The sequence below is a fragment of the Balaenoptera physalus genome, assembly GCF_965194825.1.
Source record: "Balaenoptera physalus genome assembly, chromosome: 12".
NCBI lineage: Eukaryota > Metazoa > Chordata > Mammalia > Artiodactyla > Balaenopteridae > Balaenoptera > Balaenoptera physalus.
In genome coordinates this window covers 49295629-49316590 of record NC_138897.1, presented here as the reverse complement: position 1 = coordinate 49316590, position 20962 = coordinate 49295629, and the positions used below count along the sequence as shown (strand labels likewise).

General features: G+C 39.5%; 1 protein-coding gene across 5 annotated transcripts in view; it reads right to left on the bottom strand.

Annotated features, from left to right (window-relative positions):
- Positions 1-20962, bottom strand: part of GAREM1 (GRB2 associated regulator of MAPK1 subtype 1) — a gene marked incomplete at its 5' end in the record, with an annotated part of 210356 nt that overhangs the window by 127509 nt on the left and 61885 nt on the right. For 2 of the 5 annotated variants that reach the window (XM_082416022.1, XM_082416023.1), the window contains one exon: positions 15804-15944. The exons of 1 other annotated variant lie outside the window; for it this stretch is intronic. In XM_082416022.1, the coding sequence (XP_082272148.1) occupies positions 15804-15944 (141 nt within the window). Of the gene's footprint in view, positions 1-14539; positions 14734-15803; positions 15945-20962 lie in introns of those variants that run through there. 2 more of the 5 variants (XM_082416029.1, XM_082416028.1) reach the window with 2 other exon arrangements.

Sequence of the window (20962 nt, the reverse complement as noted above, 5' to 3'; positions counted from 1 at the left end):
AGTGAAGGTCCTTACAAGGGAAACAAGAATGTGTTCTGGATGTTGCTCTGTACTACTGTGTAAAAATTACATTTTCTACTTGGCTATTTCTAGTATATTAGAGAACATTATTGATTTTATAACCTAACTTTGTATCTGACCACTAAATGCTGATATTAATTATAATCTTTGGTTCAGTTGGTTTACTGGGATTTTCTAAGACAATCATGATATTTTTCTCTTCCTTTCCAATGCCTGAAATCTCATTTCCTTTTTTGTCTTACTACATCAACTACACAGTAACAGCAGCACAGAACATTTATACAGTACTTAGGATACGCCAGATGCTCTTCTAAGCATGAGTTCTAAGCTCATTTCAGCCTCAAAACAAGTATATATAGGTATTATTTCCCCCATTTTATAAGTGATGAAATTGAGGCACAGGAAAGTTAGGCAACATACAGAAACGATCACATAGCCCCTAAGAAGCTGAGCCAGATCAATGAACTTCCTCTCTACATTGTCATTTTGGTAGAGTACGAACTCTAGTTGGGGAGAAAAATTCAAGTTGTTAGGCCACTGCTATGGACTGAAATGTGTCTCCCCTCCCCAATTTATACGCTGAAATCCTAAGCCTGTGTGATGGTATTAGGAGGTGGGGCATCTGGGAGGCGCTTAGGTCATGAAGGGGGACCGTCATGAATGAGATTAGTGCTCTCATAAGAGAGACCCCACAGAGCTCTGTAGCCCCTTCCACCACGAGTGGACACAGCAAGAAGTCAGCCGCCTGCAACCCAGAAGCGGGCTTCCCCAGAACCCAACCATGCTGGCATAATGACCTTGGACTTCTCCATTTCCACAACTGTGAGAAGTAAATTTCTGCTGTTCATAAGCCATCCAGTGTGTAGTACTCTGTTATAGTGACCCGAATGGACTGAGACAGCCACAGAAGAGAAGAGGTGAAAGTAGGAACCCTCATCGTGTTCCTGACTCTGTACTGTTGTTGGTTTTTGCCATAAGGCAGGAGGCAATGACCTTGAGTCTGCCAGGAACCAGAGCTGACCCAAGGTGGCTCCTCCCACCTCAATGTCGTTCAAGGTCTAGAGTGCCCAGCTGGTCAAGCATGAAGACAGTGGATGGAGATGACTGGACACCGGCGGCACTAGTGACATCGTCTCTCTACACAGCAACATGCTCTACAGTCGCCACACAGAAACGCACCAGAACCGAACATCAAAGAGAATATAGTTTCCTAATGGTTCCTGCAACAGGTAAAATGCATCATCACCTGATCTTCCTTCCACTACCTCACAAAAAAGACACACTCGCTATGAAACACTGTGCATATATGTGTGTGTTCAGGAGAGTGGGGCCGAGGTGAAGTGAAGTGATCTATGCCAGGAATTCTGTAGTACAGTTTAAGTGCCTTTATTTTTTACGTTTCCCTACTTGTTTGCCCTGTTAATCCAGACATGGGGGTGTTGCTCCAAAGGACTGCTCTTTCCCCAGCTCGTTTACACCTTGGGAACACAAAGAAGGCCTTTCTGCAGGGAGGAGGAACAAAATGCCCTCGAATTTGTGAGCTTTTCCTGCTAGATGAGCATAAGGATGGGAGCTAGATGGGCAGAAGCATATTACCAGCCAGGGCATACTGGCTGACAAGAGGGCGCCAGGTAAAGGAAAGGTGGAAAAACAGAACAAATAATTACAGCCCCAATCGAAATGCTTTCTCATCCTTGAGATAATATCCTTCTCTTCATGATTCACCCGGCCTGCCCCTGAAAGACTCGAGAGTAGCCCTGGGAGCAATGGGCTGTGTTATTTGCTGCTTCCGCCTTACTTACGCTAGTCGCCAAGGGCTGTCCCCACCTGCTACCAAAGGGTTATCTCTAAAACACAAATATAAAATCATGGGAGTGAGCTCATGCTGACGAGGTGCAACCCAAACCCAGAAGGCCCATCAGAAAACTTTGTGATCTGGCCCCCGTGGCAGGCAGGCAGGCAGGCTGCAGGCGGAGTGGGTAGGCTTCGCGGTTGGATGGCTCTGGGTTTCAATCTTGACTCCTCCTACCTATTGACAGGAGGACCTTGGCTAAGATCCCAAAGCCTTGGTTTCTTCATCTGGAAGGGGACAGTCTCTACCATGAAATGAAATCATGGCTCTGTGGGATACAGGCCTGGCCCCCACTCAGTAGGTGCTCCCGGCTACTCACTGTCGCGGGTCCTACGTGCTACCACTCCCTCCGCTGCCCTCCTCCCTCCACCCTCTGTGCCCACTGCCCAGCGTTGCGTGTGTGTTCCATTATTCAATCAACGTCTGAACAGATCCACAGACCTGCAGCAGCACTGCTTCAATGCAGCCTCTCCTTGCTAGATTTGGACTCCCTGTTCAGTTACCTGAACTTTGTTAAAATGGGAAAGGAGAAGATAGAACAATACAAGAGAAATGATGCTACACTTCTATTGTGGGGCGGGGCGGGGGGGGGGCAGGTCTTGACCCGCACAGATACAACATGTAAAATTCTCAATTTCAACAGTATCTGAAGAACCATACATTATGTAGATAGATACTTCAATCTGAAGTAGGGAAACCAGGTTTTATAATGTTGTTTTAATTCTTTTAAAATCTGTTTATTCTAGGCATTTACAGATACATACACCTTTTTCTTTTTTTTAATATATATATAAAGGGAGAAGATAAAGGGAGAAGGAAGGGGCCAGGGTAGTCCTAGAGGATAAACAAAGCTCTGCAATGAAAGGGGATTGCTCCTTTGCTGCCCCCTGAATTTTTCTGCCATGACACACATGGTTGCTGTCAGTCTCAGGCAGTGTGTGCAGAATGTGATGTCTGTTCACAAACTGTTTAACATGTTTTTTTCAGTCTGGGAAACAGCTTGTTATGTTTTAGAAATCAACTCTGATACTTTTTTCTAGACAATGTCTGCCTGGCAGCCTCTGTGCAAAATGAGATTGATAACACAGCATAAAATATTTTTTGATCACACAGCGTAATAATAACATTATTATTGTTATCTGGGATTCTCCATCTCGGCACCACAGACATCTCTGTAGTGCTGGCTGTCCTGGGCATTATAGGATGGTAAGCAGCATCCTTGGTTTCTACTCACCGGGTCACAATAGCCCCCCTCCCCACGTTGCAACAGCCAAAAACGTCTCTCGATATTGCCAAATGTGCTGGGGAAGGGGAGGTGGGTACAAACTCTCAACTTGGTTGAGCAACTTGCCTGCTCAAACTTGGTTGAAAACCACTGGTCTATGTTAAAGAAAACAAACATTATTTTTCTTAAATAAAGAAAGTAACAGAGTTATTAAGAATTGTGACAGATTCCATAACAGATGTTTTGATCTTAACGAGTCAACCTACAAAACACACATGTTCTTCTTCACAGAGGAATGTCTTTATCATAAGCACTGAAAATATACGACTGGACTATTTCATTCAATTCATCAAACTTTCCTAGTTTGACACATAGAACAAAGAATTCCTACTGGATGTAGGAAATAAGTAATTGCCAGATATAGGCAAAACTGTTAAATCTTTATGGTATCAATCTTTTAGTCCTTGAGATTTTTGTATATTTTTTTTCCCCTCATATCACCTGATGCCTTACTCCAAACACATTTTTTCTATGGAACTCCTATCTCTGATGTACCTGGCAGGCTCAAGAACTAAAAGGATAAGCACATTCTTGCCAATCAAGAAGTCTAAGTACCTGAGATGATGTGAAACTTCTACTGGAAGGCCCTGAGTGTCCCAACAAGATCACAAAAGCATTTTAAAAGAAATCTGAATCTTTACTTTCCTACTCTACTTCTTTCCTCTACTTCTTTCTAGGAAGAACTTGACATTTATTTTGTTGACAACATTTATTTTAAGGGCAAAGAATGTTTTAGCAAAAAAGAAAATGGCAGAAATAAATGAAAGCCATTAGGAAAAAGAGTCCACGAGCTAAGGCCTATGCCTGGGAGGTTAAAAACAAAAGTCTGTTTCCTTAAAAACTGGACCAAAAAAAAAAAAAATCTCAGAATTATCTTTCTCTCCTTTTTCCTTGTCCCCTGCATCTAGATATCAACTTTTACCTCATCAGCACTTCCCCCAGCCTAGGTCAGGTCTTCATTATCTTTCATCAGGTTATTTCAACAACTTCCTATCCTGTTTCTCTGATTTCTCATCGTCCATTCTGGCTCAGCATGGGAGGTGGTGGCCTCCTGTAATCTTTTTGAGACACAGATTAGGAGGGATGCCCACAAGGCATAGAGATTACTCTTCCCATAATTCATCCTAGAATTTGAATCTCTTTACATTTGTTCCAAGCTGGTTTTCAAAACTTATTTCCTAAATAATCCTTCCCCCTCTAACCCACTAACCATTTAAATTATCTTCACTATTGCCCATAATCCAAACCTTTGCTCAATCTGGCACTTGGTCTAGACTCCCTTTCCTGCCATGGTCACCTGAGGACCCTCACCTCCCACTCCCTGACAGAACTGCTCTCTCCTTATTCAACAGTTTGCACTTCTATCACAGCATCATGATCATCTATCTCCCTTACTATCCATGGAGGGGCTTAGAGCTACACTTGCCTGCTTCAAGGGAAAAGGGAACCAGACTGTTCTCCAGGCATTCTCAGGCATCTTTGTAAACCGACTGAAAAAAATGTTCATTCTTTAAAGATGACTCAGGTTCAGTTCGCTCAAAAATATTTAGTGAGCTCTTAAATTATCCAAGCCTGTTCTAGATTCTGTGAGAGACAGGACTGTCCTCAAGGAGCCTTCAGTAGGGAGGAGAATAAAAGCAAGACATAAACACTCTTGAGCACAAAGTATTATAGGGATTCCAAACAGGAAGGACCTTATCTATACACACGTTGTGGAAAATTGAGAAAAGCTTCTTGAGGGGAGGTGGTGTATGAGGTAGGATCTCATAGCTGGGGGGTGACTGATGTGCGAGCCGTCCAAGGACTAGAAACAGCACAGAGTGAGGCAGGGTGGGTGGGGCCCATCTGGGGAACAACAAACAGGCCAGTGGGGCTGGCGCCCAGAGGGGTGTGTACCGGAGAGCATGCTCTTAGAGTTGAATGGATGTCAGCCCTCAGAAGGGCCCTGATTAGACGACAGTCTGCACCCACCTGGAGGACACCTCTGACACGTCCCGGCAGGTGGTGAAATAACAGCTCTAGTTGAGAAAAAATAACCTGACTGATGGGGGCTGGAAAGGAGGCACTCGGGTCTTCAGAGACCCAGTGAAAGCAGGTTGGATAGGGGAAGCAGCTTTGGCAGGGACAGTGGGGATGGCATCAATAAGACTTGGCACACAATTACTTTCAGGGGCAAAGAGGAAAGGGCATGAGGTGATGGAGGGCTGAAATTCCCTCCCTGGGTGACTGGCTTCATTACTACAAGTAAGAAAGCTGGGGTGATGAAATGGTGTGAAGGGCTGTATGGAAAGACACAGCTGCCACTGGGTATTAAGCTCATGGGATGCAAATGACACGAGGGGAGACATGGACTATTTCAAACACTGATGCGCCCTCTGCATTTCATTTACCTACAACGATTTTTAACGTCTAGAAGATAAAAGCTTTGTGTTTCTTGCTGGTCTCACACTCACTCACTGGCTTGACTCACTCTTAGGGACAAACCCCATGATGTTCTGTAAACCAGTCCTAACAGGTTGGAGGCCTTGGTAATGTATACCTTCCAGAAAAGCACATATGCGAGTGTCTGAATCATCTATCCTCTTGCCCTAAATGTCAGAAAAGTTCGCATGGTACACGTGGTCTGTCGTTTTCCTGTGGACAAGTCCTCCTGACAACTACGCAGCTGGGTAAGCGGTTTAACAGAAGACCAGCACACCACTACCCTGGAGGGTGAGTCATAAAGGTAAGTGATTCCAATTCTAAGAAATGGAGGGAAGTGACTTCAGGAAGACTTACCGGCATTGCGATCAGTTTTGGAACATAGAAGTCTGTTTTCCGCAAAGAAAAAAAAACTCAAAGCAATCCCTAAAAGCTGAAAGGGAACATTTTAAAAGGTCACACCACCTCTCGTAGGTACAAATCCAACATGGAAATCAAATTATGAAGTGAGACGAACCCATCCCCACCCATGTTATAAACACCCCATTAACAGTGTGGTTACAGGCAGCTTGTTCAAACTTTCCACCTGATGTTAATCACATTATCTCATAGGTTAAATTAGACTCAAGCTGGAGTTATCCCTTTCAAGTACCAACTTTCCATTCAGTACTGACAGAGAAGTAGAAAAAAAAATTAGAAAACAACAGCCTTGGAGTTTTGAACCCCAAACACCATCCCTGTTTTCGTACCAGAGTTTTTGTTTTATGTTTTGGATCCTAGAGTTTCTGTTGTAGATGCAGTGTGTGATTTTCAAGGATTCTGAGAGTAAACAGGCCAAAATGTGAAAACAGCAATCGAGGGATTCTCAAATTTTTATGAACGTTGTTTTACCAGCGTTTATAGATCAAGAAAAGACACACAGGTGCAGTGGTTAAGAATCGGCCTGCCAAGGCAGGGGACACGGGTTCGAGCCCTGGTCTGGGAAGATCCCACATGCCGCGGAGCAACTAAGCCCGTGCGCCACAACTACTGAGCCTGCGCTCTAGAGCCCACGTGCCGCAACTACTGAAGCCCGCGCGCCTAGAGCCCGTGATCCACAACAAGAGAAGCCACTGCAATAAGCCTGCGCACCGCAACAAAGAGTAGCCCCCACTCGCCTCAACTAGAGAAAGCCTGCGTGGAGCAACGAAGACCCAACACAGCCATACATACATAAAATTTTTTAAATGTTTTAAAAAAAGAAAAGCCACAGTGTGACACCAAATAACTTTCCCTGTATTTACTCATATTCCCCCTTTCCATTTCTCCCATAAAGCTCTTATTTTAAGGAGAAACTAATAAAAAAGAATTTCCTTTCTTTCCAAATCATACACACACACACCTCCTTCCCTCTTTATACTTAAATCACTACCACCAACTGGGTCAGCCCCTGGGAACCGGCCAGGCTGGGAGCAATCAAGTCTCCATAGGTAGCTGCTAAGCTGGGATGGTTGCACCATGTGGTGAAAACAGAATCATTTCTTTCCGAGTTCACCTTTCACTGGGCTATTTCCACACTTGACACTGGAACAGAACAACTTACTAAGACTATAAGTAGGATTCAAGGATTGAGGCAGAAGTGGTTTTGGTAAGAATACCACTGAAGAGTTATACACGACAATTAACTTTGCTGTTGGTTGCCGTCAGAGTCAATTTTTTTCCTTATTACAAAAATTTTCAAAACATACAGAAAATGAATACTGTACCATCTACCCTTCACCTAGACTGAACAACTTTAACAGCCTGCCCAATATTTGTCTATGTTGATCTGTTTGTTTTCGAAGTATTTTATAAATGATAATCATATTCCCCTCCCCTAAATAATTCAGTTATGTCTCTAAAAAATAAGGATGTTTTCCTTCAAAACTGTAATACTAGTATCATACCTAACAATACTTAACAAAATCAAGATAATTCCCTAGAATCATCTCATCATGAATATCATTCATATTCAAATTTCCTTGGGGGTATTATACTTAAGCATTTAGAAGTGAAACTAGAAATCTATACCAAAGGCTGGCGACAGTCCTCCAGTCATTCTTCCATCAAAGGTAGATGCTTACATAAGTTCTTTACCTTTGTTTTGAGTTTAAACATCTGGGTGAATACCCAAATGTGAAAGATACAATTCATCCGACCTCTGACCACAAACACTATGTTACAGTAGATACACCAACTACATCATGAAACAAAGAAGTAGAGAGGGAGAGGGTAACAACGCCCCTGGTGGAAATCAATGGCAGAGACAATTTCCCAGACACCAGGCTATTACGTTACTTAATTAGTTTCCCCCCTTTTCTCTTCTGAGTCATCCCCCCAGCTGAGAAAGATGCTTCCGACTCCATTATTCTTAAAAAATGAATATTAGAAGCCTTTCACTCCTATGTCCTCTTCCTTAGCTTTTCTTTACTACACTGACACACACAGTTGATCTGTGTTGCTGTCTCACCTTCCATTCATTTTTAATCCCCTGGTGAAGTCTAATTTTCCTGCCATTTATTCACCGAATCTGTCCTTTTGAATATCACCAGTTTCCTCAGTTGCACTTAAAAGACCTTCTCCCCCGGCCTCCAGACTTGGATAGGAAGGCCCCCAGGTTCCCACAGCATCCTCTCGATCTCCCACAGGCTCTCCTGGAAGCTCTTCTGTCTTTGCTCCTTCCTGTAATTTACTTAGAAATGGGAATGTCACCTGTACGCAGATGACTTATGAATCTGGAAAAGGTCAAGAGAAATATATGTTTCCTTAGTTTTCCCCTAGAGTCAGATTACAAGTGGGGAGCTGTGCGTGAAAGGAAAGAAAAGCAAAAGCTTTACTCAATTCACCAGCAAATTCTAACAGATCTCTCTTCTCTGTGATGGTTAGAATGTCTTCCTTGTGCGAAGTGCCTTCTAGCACTTTCCAGAGAATTGTGGTGAGGGAATCAGGTTCTGGAGCTGCATATCCAGGGTTCAAATCACACCTATTAGCTGTGTAATATTACAAGATCCTTAACATCTTTGAACCTCGGTTTGCACTTGTGCACAAATTCAGATAATAACAGAACCTGCCTCATGAGTTTGTTGTGAAAGCTACATGAAGAAGTACAAGTAAAATGCTGAGTTAACAAGAGAATACTAAGCACTACATAAATCTGAGTTATTGCTATCTGTGACCTAAAGATTCAATTATGAAAAATGGTTATTTCTTAGATAGCTAATATTTATTACTGGCAAAACTGGTTGGGATAATGTTCCTTGGCATACTATATTGGTCCTGAGGACTTTCTAAAAGACCATTTGGTTACTTTCCATTTTATCACATAAGCTTTATCCCATGTAATAGAGAAAGTACACAAGATGTTCTACAAAAGTAGTTACTTTTGTAAACAGATGATTCACGCTAATTAAACTCACAACCCAGGAGAATAAAATCAGCTTGTTTCGACATTTCCTTTTGTTCAGTAATTACAATTCAAGGTTATGTTAGAATACCACATTACTAAAATTTTGCCCGAGAGACAGACACTGCACATCCTACATTTTTAAAAGCAGGTACTGCTGATATAAATGCAGGTGCTTGCTGAGAAGGGCCTTGCAGATTTCATAAGCAAGTCTAACCAACCTTGGGCTCCACTGTTACCTATTTCTGTACATACTGTAGCTAGGAGGGCAGTACTGAGATCATTTTAGCTTGTTAAAGATTCACCAGATTTGCAGGAGGATGAGAATTTAAAAATAGAAGCCAAACGTGGCTGGAGTTTATCTCAGATGTTTATATTCAAGTAGCAATCTGTTCGCTGATGATGACACCATGCACGCCGTCAAACGATTTAAATTTTCCTAAACCCGGTCGGAATTCCACTACTTCCCCAAGTGGTGGATCACGGGTACAGGCACCTCTCCTTCTGATTCATTTGATTTCTCAGAGCTGTGTCTCTAGAGAGAGCTTTTTCTGGTTTTCACGACAGAGGTGATAACGAGGAGGTAACATTATTTAGTACTCATCTCGTGACGGGGACAGTGTTGAGTCAGTTACACAAATTAGATCTCAGAGAATCTTCACGACATTTTCTAAGGTAAAACTTCATTTTACAGGTTGGAAACTTGGAGCTTAAAAGGGCAAATAAAATTCCAGAGGCAACGGCGTATCCAGCTTTTTGTGGAGCCTGAAGTTTATATTAGTTTTAAAGGACAAAATGTCAAATTGTGAATACCAAATTAGGTTTAAGGCCCTAGAAGGGTTCAGCATAAACCCTGAGACACATGCTTTAGTGTAAGCGATATGCGCGAGCTTCACCGCTCTGAGCTGCAGAGACACAAGGAATTTGATGAACAGAAACGTGAATTGTAAAATGGAAATCGTTCATCTTTACAAACTGTTGGCTATAATTAAGTTGCACTAGGTTCCCTTTTCTAATTTTTAAAAATAGATTTTTTTTGTTTGTTTGTTTGTTTAACAAGTCAGGAAGCGTGCAGGGTGAGTTAGCAGTGTCTGATGCAGTGCCAGGCAGGAGTTTAGATGGTCTGAGTACACAGAATGAAGAAAAATTCCGAATTCTGTGTTGTACATTCCTTAGGAAATCTTTGCCCCTTCGGTAGCACCAAGAAGTTAGAGTTTAGATAAAACTGATCTATGATACCTTTTGACTAAAAGTTGTCTGAAAGCTGCATTTTTCTAAACACTATGCCAATTCTTCTTGAGTTGTTTCCCTGCTGTTAGCAAAATATGCGATGCTGATGCTGACTGAACACATTCTCTCTCTCGGAATCAATTGTTTGTTAAACCAAGAAAATTCCTTTTATCCCAAATAAAAAAATTATTTTGTCAGAATGAGTGAAGTCTTTATTTTTTTTCTCAAAGCACATCTAGTAATTTCAGAATTCAGAGTAAGGCGATTCTTATTACCACCACATCAGAGTATAATTCTGATAAGGACTTCATAAGTCATATTTCTCTTTTCTGAAAATTTTATGAAATTATTTCTTTTCACATGAGGAATTTCATGAAAATCTCTAATAAAAAATATGGGAAAGGCACTCTGAATTGTGATTTTCTAAAAATGCTGAGTTTCACAACTTTCCAGAATATATGTGAACAGAGCTGGGTACGACTGCCTAGGCCGTGCACTGCACAACTCCAAGAGGCACCATTTACAGAGACCACAAAGTAAGGAGCGTTGCCTGGAATAGGACAGTGCAGTGGCCCTGATGAAAACGGTACACTAACTGAGAATGGTTGCTACCTATACCAGAAAATAAGGAAAAGGGGGCATGTCATAAAGATAGATGGGCCAGCTTGTACCCAAATGGCAAAATATGAGACAATTTGAGCATCAAAATAAACAAGGACAGGAAGATATTTTGACCCCCTTCCTGAAGGAAGAATCCATAATTTCATGCTGATAATAAAAGGTAACTAACTGAACAATGGGAGGGAAGGAACAGCTCTTCCTTACAGTAGAATGACAACACATATAAGAAGGAATGATGGAGTTAAGTTAGAAATGCACTGTTTTGCCACCTCCAAAGTAAAAATTGAATCAGACAGGAAACATCAATAGCTGCTCAACAAAAGAAGGGGGGGAGTTAGAGAAGGAATAAGATACCTACAGAATCTCATAGAACCTTCTTTCAAATTTCCCAGTAACACAAAGCATGGTAAGCAGAGAAATCAGACAACACCTTAACCAAGTGATCAACATCAATGTCACCAATAAGGGGCAAAGGGACATCCCATGTCTCTAGATGTGATTCCCTGAGGAGGACACAACCAGCCCAAAGTGCATAATCTCGATCTAATCATGAACAGCCTGGGGAACCCAAATTGAGGGCTACTCTATAAAACAACTTGCCTATATTCTTCAAAAATGTAATAGGGACTTCCCTCGTGGTGCAGTGGTTAAGAATCCGTCTGCCAATGCAGGGGACACGGGTTCGAGCCCTGGTCCGGAAGATCCCACATGCTGCAGAGCAACTAAGCCCGTGTGCCACAACTACTGAGCATGAGCTCTAGAGCCCACGAGCCACAACCACTGAGCCCGTGTGCCACAACTACTGAAGCCCACGCACCTAGAGCCTGTGCTCCACAAGAGAAGCCACCACAATGAGAAGCCCGCGTGCCACGACGAAGAGTAGCCCCCACTCGCAGCAACTAGAGAAAGCCCGCGCACAGCAACGAAGACCCAACGCAGCCAAAAAAAAAAAAAAAAGTCATAAAACACATAAGGAAGGAAGGATAAGGGGAAGGATAAGGAACTTTCCCAGATTAAAGGAGACTAAAGAGACATGATAGGGAAATACAATAAGGGGTCCCAGACCAGATGCTGTCCTAGAGGGAAAAAATATTATTGGGACAAGTGACAAAACTGGAACATGGACCGTAGATTAGATAAAAGTATTAAATGTCCTGAATTTGCTAACAGTACTGTGGTTACATAAGAAGATATCCTTGTTCTTAAGAAATACATAATGAAGTCTAAGGGGGATGTGTGCTGTCTGCTCTCCAATGATTCGGGATAAATAAATAATATGGGCGTGTGTGTGTGTGTGTGTGTGTGTGTGTGCAGAGAAAGAGATGGAGAAAAAGAATACAACAAACATGGCAAATGATGGTAAAAATGGGTAAATAGTATAAAGGAATATATCATACGATTGCAGCCTCAAAGTAAAAAGTTTAAAACAACAAAAAAAAAACCCAGCAGCCAAAACAACATTGAGGGGATCAGTATTCAGCCTGCTTTAATGAGCAGAAAAGTAATTCAACTTGTAATCTGTACTTCAAAATAAACAGTTAAATCTTTAGAAACATTTTACTGCTATCATTACCATAATCACCACCATTAACACTATGGAGCACCTGGAATTAGTAAGCGCTCAGAAAGGTGTTTCACTTGCATTACCTCGTTAAATCTTCACAACTAGCTGAAGAGAAAGGTACTATAGTTATCCCCACTTTACAGATGAGGAAACTAAGATTCAGAGAGGTTTAGTAACTTGCCCAAATACAGACAGTAAGTGGCAGAACCAGGAATCCAAGTAGGCTGATTACAAAGCTGGTAGATTTTATTACTATGTTAAACATATTTAATTATTATTTATTAATTTTCCTCAAAGAATGAGTGATGACTCTTAACCTAAATGAAATTACAACAAATTAGTACAACATGCATGAATAAGGGTTTCTTCTACGAATTAAAATTAGAACACTAATAAACCAGAGACATAAACGATATTTTTAGTCTCCACAATTTACTTTATACTCTTTCTTCCAAAGGCTGGACCTGATAATAAATTCTTTGAAATAAAATATCCCCTAGGATGCTCTTTGACATAATCTTATCAAATGTCTCATAAACCATAGGTTGCTTGCTATAGACTGAATGTTTACATCCTCCCAAAATCAGATGCTGAAGCCTAAATCCCCAATGTAATGGAATTTGGAGGTGCGGCCTTCAGGAAATAATTAGGTCATGAGGGTGGAGTCCTCATGAATGATATTAGTGCCCTTATAAGAACAGACTTGAGAAGGATGATTGTTCTCTCTCTCTCTCTCTCTAACTTGTGAGGACACAGCAAGAAAATGACCATCTGCAAACCAGAAAATTGGGTTCTCACCAGACACTGGATCTACTGGCACCTTGATCTTGGACTTCTCAAGAAATAAATTTCTTTTGTTTATGATCTATCCAGTCTATGGTATCTTGTTATAGCAGCTTGAACTGACTAAGACAGTTCTATTTCAAGTTTTTCTTCCTTTAATATATTTTCTTTCTTTTCATGTAAAGTGGTATAGTCTTAGTGTTCATGTTTCCTTTTAGTTTTGGGACCTCAATTTTACTTAAAAAAAAAAAAGTATCATTTGCAATACACGGCCTGGGGTTTCCCAATTAAGTGTACTATCATTCTCCCTGCAGATAAAGAGTAAGCTGTTGAACATACCATATCTTTTATCCCGGTGGAAGGTGAATGTCTATTTAAAAAAATGTTCAGAACAATAAAACATTTGCAAATATTTGCAGGTGTTTTGGGAAATCTTATCATCTGGCACTGTGAATGCCCATTCCAGAATAAAGGATTCCCAGCCTTGGCTGCATAATTTAACTACATACAAGAGGAGCTATTAAAATCCTAATGCTCAGCCCACACTCAAAACCAATTACCAGAACCTTGGACATGGGAACTGGGCATCAGTCATTTTGAAAGCTCCCCAGGTGATTCCAATGTACAGCCAAGTTTGAGATCCCTAGGTGAAGCATCTGCAGCCATAAAGAACTGTATCTTTTGTGTACAGATCCTAAGGACTCACAAAGGTTTTTAGAATTGGTTTCACTTGTTAAGGAAGTATACAGTGCAGCTGGCAAGTGAAGATGTGTGTGCTTGTAGGAAAAGGTAACTGAACGAAGCCTGAGGACGTGTGTTAAATGAATGTGATACACGGTAAGTACATCGAAGACCATATGGCGACAGTCGGGGGTACATGCACCCTCCTGACGCAATGACAGGCTCTGATAAAAGCATGGCCAAGGAAGGCAACTCCGGCCGGGGAATGGTGTAAATGGAAAAGTACTCAGGATATCCAGGACACAGTGAGGTGACTAATCTAGCTAGAGTGGAAGGCTCACTCTTCAGAGTAGAAAAGGTAAGTTTGAAGAAATGCACTAGAACCAGCCCCTACAAGGGCTTTGAGCAGTAAGTCAAAGAGACTGGTGGCATACGGAGTCTCCAAAGAGATCTGAGTAACTGATCAAATGACAGCATGCATTTGGGATGAACGACGTCACAGAGCAATGGGTTTGGGGGAAAGACTAAAACTCAATCTACTAAAAGAAGAACACAGCAGATTAGGTAAAATCATACATTTGAATCACAATCTTACACCTTCCTTCTCGTTTTCCACAAGGGACAGAATTTGGGTTCTGCTAAAACTAGCATGGATCTCACCTGTTGTGGGACCACTGGCAGGAGAGACTGGGCAGGTGGAGGGTCTGTCTCATTCTCTGCCCCTTTGGCCTGGCTCCCAATCTCACAGTCATAATACTTTCTGTAGCTATATGTTCCTCCTTTTTCTATGAAGTCTACTCCTACAGCTGGGCAAGAGAATTCCAGGACAGGGTTTCAGGCAAGAGAAATTCTTTCTTATAATTTTTCTGGAATAAGAAGGATTTTGAGAAGTTTAGTGATCTCTAGGTCATATCTAGCAATGAAGACTCCTAGGAATAAAAGGGGGACCAAACCATTCATTCATCCAAAAAATATTTACTGAACACGTACCATTTGCTGCTGTTCTAGACAGTGGGGATAGAGCAAGGTCTCTTTTCCAAACAGACAACTCTCTGGGCAATGTAGAGGAGTCACTCAAAAACATGATGGCAGTCTAGGGCTATACAATTTATAGCTAATCCATTACAGTGTCCTGCTAGAGACTTTTGAAAAATTAACAAGAGTAGAGAAAAAGTCAAGATCCTTCACATAATGAACTATAAGCACCAGAAGAAAGTATAGGAAATATATATACATAACGTTTTTTAAAAACTGCATTTGTAAGCCGCCACTATTGAAAGTGGATTCAAGCTACTAGATGTATCATAAACTCCTAGAACAGTGCTGGTACTTAGAAAGCCCTTAATAAAAATTAGTTTAATGACACTGTTACACTGAATGGAGTTCCAACGGAGGCAAGAAGGTTGCTATTACCCTGATTTAACTAAGCAGTGAGGTCACCTCTGCTGCCTATATTCTAAACGCTTCCTTGCAAAGAGGGACATGTTCAGGTATCTGACCTTTCAATCCAATACTTTTAAAACCAGACCACAATGCTTGTTTGTGAAATGGTATCTTGTGAAACCATGACATCACAAATCGTGCTCAGGTTTATTCAGATACTGGTGTTCAGAGGCTGGCTACGCATATGGACTGTCATTCCAGAGATGATCTTTGTGTCTGTACCAATTTCATTTTATAAATATCTAATAAGAATCTGTGCTTAAGAATCCACGCTTAACTACATGCATTAATTAGAAATGCCTATGACAAAATGAATCTGAGCTTTCACTGATAAAATAACCAAAGTGTTTCGTTCATCTTTTTCTAAGTCATTATACCCTCTAGTTTACAGACAATTCCTATTTTCTCACTGTGGAGGAGAAAATTAGCATATTCAAGTACCCTTCATTAGCTGTTTCTTGTCTCTTGAAAGGAGCTTTACCTGCATAATGTACCGGAATCTCTATCTTTGGCCCAATGACATAGTGCCCCTCCTCCAAGCTATGGGCAGTGATGGTGGTCCACTGACGGCACGAATGAATCAGAAGGTAGTCATTTTCCCGCAGCCCTTCTATGCATTCTCCTAGAAAATAAATTTTATATAAGAAACTTAGAATTAGCATCTGTTTACTCCATTCTCTGCAATAAAATTTCGTTAGTTAAAACTTCACTAATGGAGAAGTTGATAGTTCATCCCAAGATGAGATAAAGTTCACTTTTGAGTTACCAATAAAAAAAGGCATTTCATACCAAGTTGACAACTGTACACAGGGTTCCATAAAAATGTTTCCCACTTATTTGCAAAGAGATTTTCAAATACCTCATTCTATCTTAATGATTATATTTCAATGATAATAAAACAAACATTTATTAAGTGCCAACAGTACATTGGACACTAAATACTTTGCATATATTATTTCAATGTAATACAGTAACATTATGAGGTAGGTATTGTTCCTTCTTTACAGGTAAGAAAAATTAAGGTTCAGAATGCTAAGTGTAGTCTAAGCTCACAGATTTAATAAGCAGAAAAGTGCGGATTCAGGACTATGTCAGAAGGATTCCAAAGCTATGTTCTTTTTTGGCCATGCCTTGCAGCTTGCGGGATCCTAGTTCCCCAACCAGGGATGGAACCTGGGTCCTCGGCAGTGAAAGTGCAGAGTCCCAACCACTGGACTGCCAGGGAATTCCCCCAAAGCTTATGCTCTTAATCACTACAACATAACTACCAAAAATAAATAATAAATTTATCTCTCTGTTGAAACAGTACTTGAGATTAAATGCCTATATCTCCTTTCAAATTTTATATGTTTTAGTATGGTACTGGTACAAAAATGGACAAATAGATCAATGGAACAGAACAGAAAACCCAGAAATAAACCCATGCACTTATGATCAATTAATCTACAACAAAGGAGGCAAGAATATACAATACAGAAAAGACAGTCTCTACAACAAGTGTTGCTGGGAAAACTGGACAGCTACATGTAAAAGAATAAAATTAAAACATTCTCTAACACCATATACGAAAACAAACTCAAAATGATTAGAGACCTAAATGTAAGACCATATACTCTCAAACTCCTAGAGAAAAACATAGGCAGAATACTTTTGACATAAATTGCAGCAATATTTTTTTGGATCCGTTTCCTAGACTAACGGAAATAAAAGCAAAAATAAACAAATGGGACCTAATCAAACTCAAAAGCTTTTACACAGCAAAGGAAGCCATAAAGAAAACGAAAAGACAACCTACAGAATAGGAAAAAATATTCACAAAAAATGTGACTGACAAGGGATTAATTTCAAAAATATACAAACAGCTCACACAGCTCAACATCAAAAAAACAAACAACCCAATCAAAAAATGGGCAGAAGATCAAAATAGACATTTCTCCAAAGAAGACATACAGATGGCCAACAGGCACATGAAAAGATGCTCAACATCACTAATTATTAGAGAAATGCAAATCAAAACTACAATGAAGTATCACCTCACACCAATCAGAATGGCCATCATGAAATAGTCTACAAATAATAAATGCCGGAGAGGGTGTGGAGAAAATGGAGCCCTCCTACACCGTTGGTGGGAATGTAAATTGATACAGCCACTATGGAGAACAGTATGGAGCTTACTTTAAAAACTGAAAATAGAGTTACCATATGATCCAGCAATCCCATTCCTGGGCTTGTATCAGGAAATGATGAAAACTCTAATTTGAAAAGATACACGCACCCCAATGTTCACTGCAGCACTGTTTAAAATAGCCAAGTCATAGAAGCAACCTAAATGTCCATCAACAGAGGAATGGATAAAGAAGATGTGGTCCATATATACAATGGAACATTACTGAGCCATAAAAAAGAATGAAATAATGCCATTTGCAGCAACATGGATGGACCTAGAGATTATAATACTGAGTGAAGTAAGTCAGAGAAAGACAACTATCGTATGATATCACTCACACGTGGAATCTAAAAATATGATACAAATGAACTTATTTCCAAAACAGAAAGAGACTCACAGACATAGAAAACAAACTTATGGTTACCAAAGAGGAAAGGTGAGGGGGAGGGATAAATTAGGAGTCTGGGATCAACAGATACACACTACTATATATAAAATAGAAAAGCAGCATAGGGAACAATATTCAACATCTTGTAATAACCTATAATGGAAAAGAATCTGAAAAAGAATATATATGTAACTGAATACATGTAACTGTAACTACATATACATGTTAATATATACATATATGTAATTGTAACTACACCTGAAACTAACACAACATTGTAAATCAACTATACTTCAATAAAAAAAAATAAAATGTTATGTTTTGCCAGTTCTCTCTGGCCTCCTACCAAATTTCCCAATCAATTGAAAATAATGAAGCTTTATAGCATACACATGAAATTATTTTTTTCATTTTAATATTTTCTAAAGTAACTTTTCAGCATTTGAGCCAATAACAAACTATTTCAAAAGAGAAATCCATTCCCTGAAACTTAAAAAATGTTCCCTTTTTTTTTCTTAGATGCTGAAATAATCCATCCCATTAATCCTGGTTTAGTAATTTTAAATGTTAAAAAAACAAACAAAAAAAACCAAAAAAAAACAACGTGAAAAGACTAATTCCTTTATACAGAAAACAATATGCTTTCCTTATTTTTGACATTTATTATATCTCAATAATTAAAAGAATTATTATTGATTTCACTGTGTGTTCTGAAATGGCATTTATAGACTTCTCAAAAATTCTTAAAAGTGTCAGAACTTTTTCAATAAATAAAGTAGAGGAGGCTGTAACGATCAGCTTGGTTACCACAGCCATAAATTTTGGGAGGAACAGGTTTCATAAAGACACCACCAGGGGATCACTGGTACTCATGAGCCCTTTGCATCCTCTCTTTGTATGTAAAATCTTTAAAAAGAAAAACAAACAGGTCATTATTTCAGGCTAATAGGAAGCTTTATATCAACATGATTGTTTGACTTATCCATAATAACTTGTAGCAGTTTTTTTTTGGTTATGATTCACCTTTAACTTGGACAAGTGGCAAAGATTGCTAGATATCCAGTAATACCTCACTCACTCCTTGTCCTCAGTAACAGTCCTCTTATATTAGCTGGGCACATGGTTGCCCAGAATACAGAATACTGTTCCCAGGCCCCATAACAAGTAGGTGTAACACAGTAACTAGGTTATAGCCAATGGGATATAGTGCAAGTAGTATATGTAACTTCCAAGATATACATATAGATTTAAAATCTTTAATATACCAGAAAGTTAACTGATTGTAGTTTATAATTCAATGCTTTTAGTATATTCACAGAGCTGTACAATCATCACTAGTGTTGATTTACAGAACATTTCTATCACGCCAAAAGAAACCTCAAACCCATTAACAATTATTCCCTACTCCCCACCCCAGACTTAGGCAACCACTAATCTACTTTCTGTATCTATAAATTTGCCTATTCTGAAAATTTCATATGAATGGAGGTATAAAATATTTGAGCTTTTCTGTCTGCCTTCTTTCATTTAGCATGTTTTCAAGGTTCATCTATGTTGTAGCATGCATCAGTACTTCATTTTAATGGCCAAATAATATCTGATTATATGGATATACTACGTTTTATTTGTCCAATCATCAGAGGATGGACAGTTGGACTGTTTACAATCTTGGCAGTTATTGAATACTGCTGATTTGAACATCAGTATACAAGTTTTTGTATGGACATATGTTTTCATTTCTCTCAGATATATACCTGGGGTAGAACTGCTGGGTCATATGGTAACTCTATATTTAACTTTCTGAGAACTCCCTGATTTTTTCCAAATTGGCTACACCATTTTACATTCCCACTAGCAATGAATGAGAGTTCCAGGGACTCCACATACTCCAACACTTGCTATTATCCATCTTTTAAATTATAGGCATTTTAGTGGGTGTGAAGTGTGTCTCACTGTGGTTTTGACTTGTATTTACCTAATGATTAGTGATGTTGAGCATCTTTTCATGTGCTTGTTGGCCATTCGTGTATCTTTTTTCGAGAAATGTTTATTCAAATCCTTTGCCCAATTTTATTTTATTTAGTTTATTTTTTTTAAACATCTTTATTGAAGTATAATTGCTTCACAGTGGTGTGTTAGTTTCTGCTTTATAACAAAGTGAATCAGCTACACATATACACACGTTCCCATATCTCCTCCCTCCCATTTGCCCAATTTTAAATTTGGTTGCTTGTCTTTAATGCCGAGTTGTAAGAGTCTTTTTTTTTTTTTTTTTTTTAACATTCTGGATACAAGTTCCTCATCAGACATACGATTTGAAAATATTTTCTCACATTACATGAACTATATTTTCACTCTGTTGATAGTGTCCTTTGAGCCACAAAATTTTTTAATTTTGATGAAGTCAAATTTATTTTTAATTTTGTGCTTTGCGTGTTATATGTGAAAAATTTCTGCATAACCCATGCATCATGAAGATTTAAAATGTTTTATAAAACATTTTATAGCTTTTAGCTCTTATATTTAGGTTTATGATCCATTTTGAATTAACTTTTGTGCATGCTGTAAGTAGGGGTCCAACTTTGTTCTTTTTCATGTGGCTATCCAGTTATCCAAGCACCAGTTGATAAGACTACTCTTTCTTCATTGAACTGTCTTGCCTCCCTGTCAAAAACCAATTGACCATAAATGTAAGGGTTTATTTCTGGTTTCCCAATACTATTCCATTGCCCTATACATCTATCTTTATGCTAGAACCACACTGTCTTAATTACTGTAGCTTTGTAATAAGTTTTGAAATTGGGAAATGTGAGTCTTCCAACTTTGTTCAAGACTCTTGTGGTTTTGCTGGGTCCCTTGCATTTCTATGTAAATTTTAGGATCGGCTTACCAGTTCTTGTCTCAAAAGCTAGGATTGTGATAGGGATTGTGTTCAATCTATAGGTCAATTTGGGGAGAACTGTCTGTCATCTTAACAGTATTAATGTTTCTGATCCATGAACATAGGATGTCTTCCCATTTATTTAAATCTTTATTTCAGTGATGTTTTGTAGTTTTTAGTGTGCAAGTCTTACACTGTTTTTGT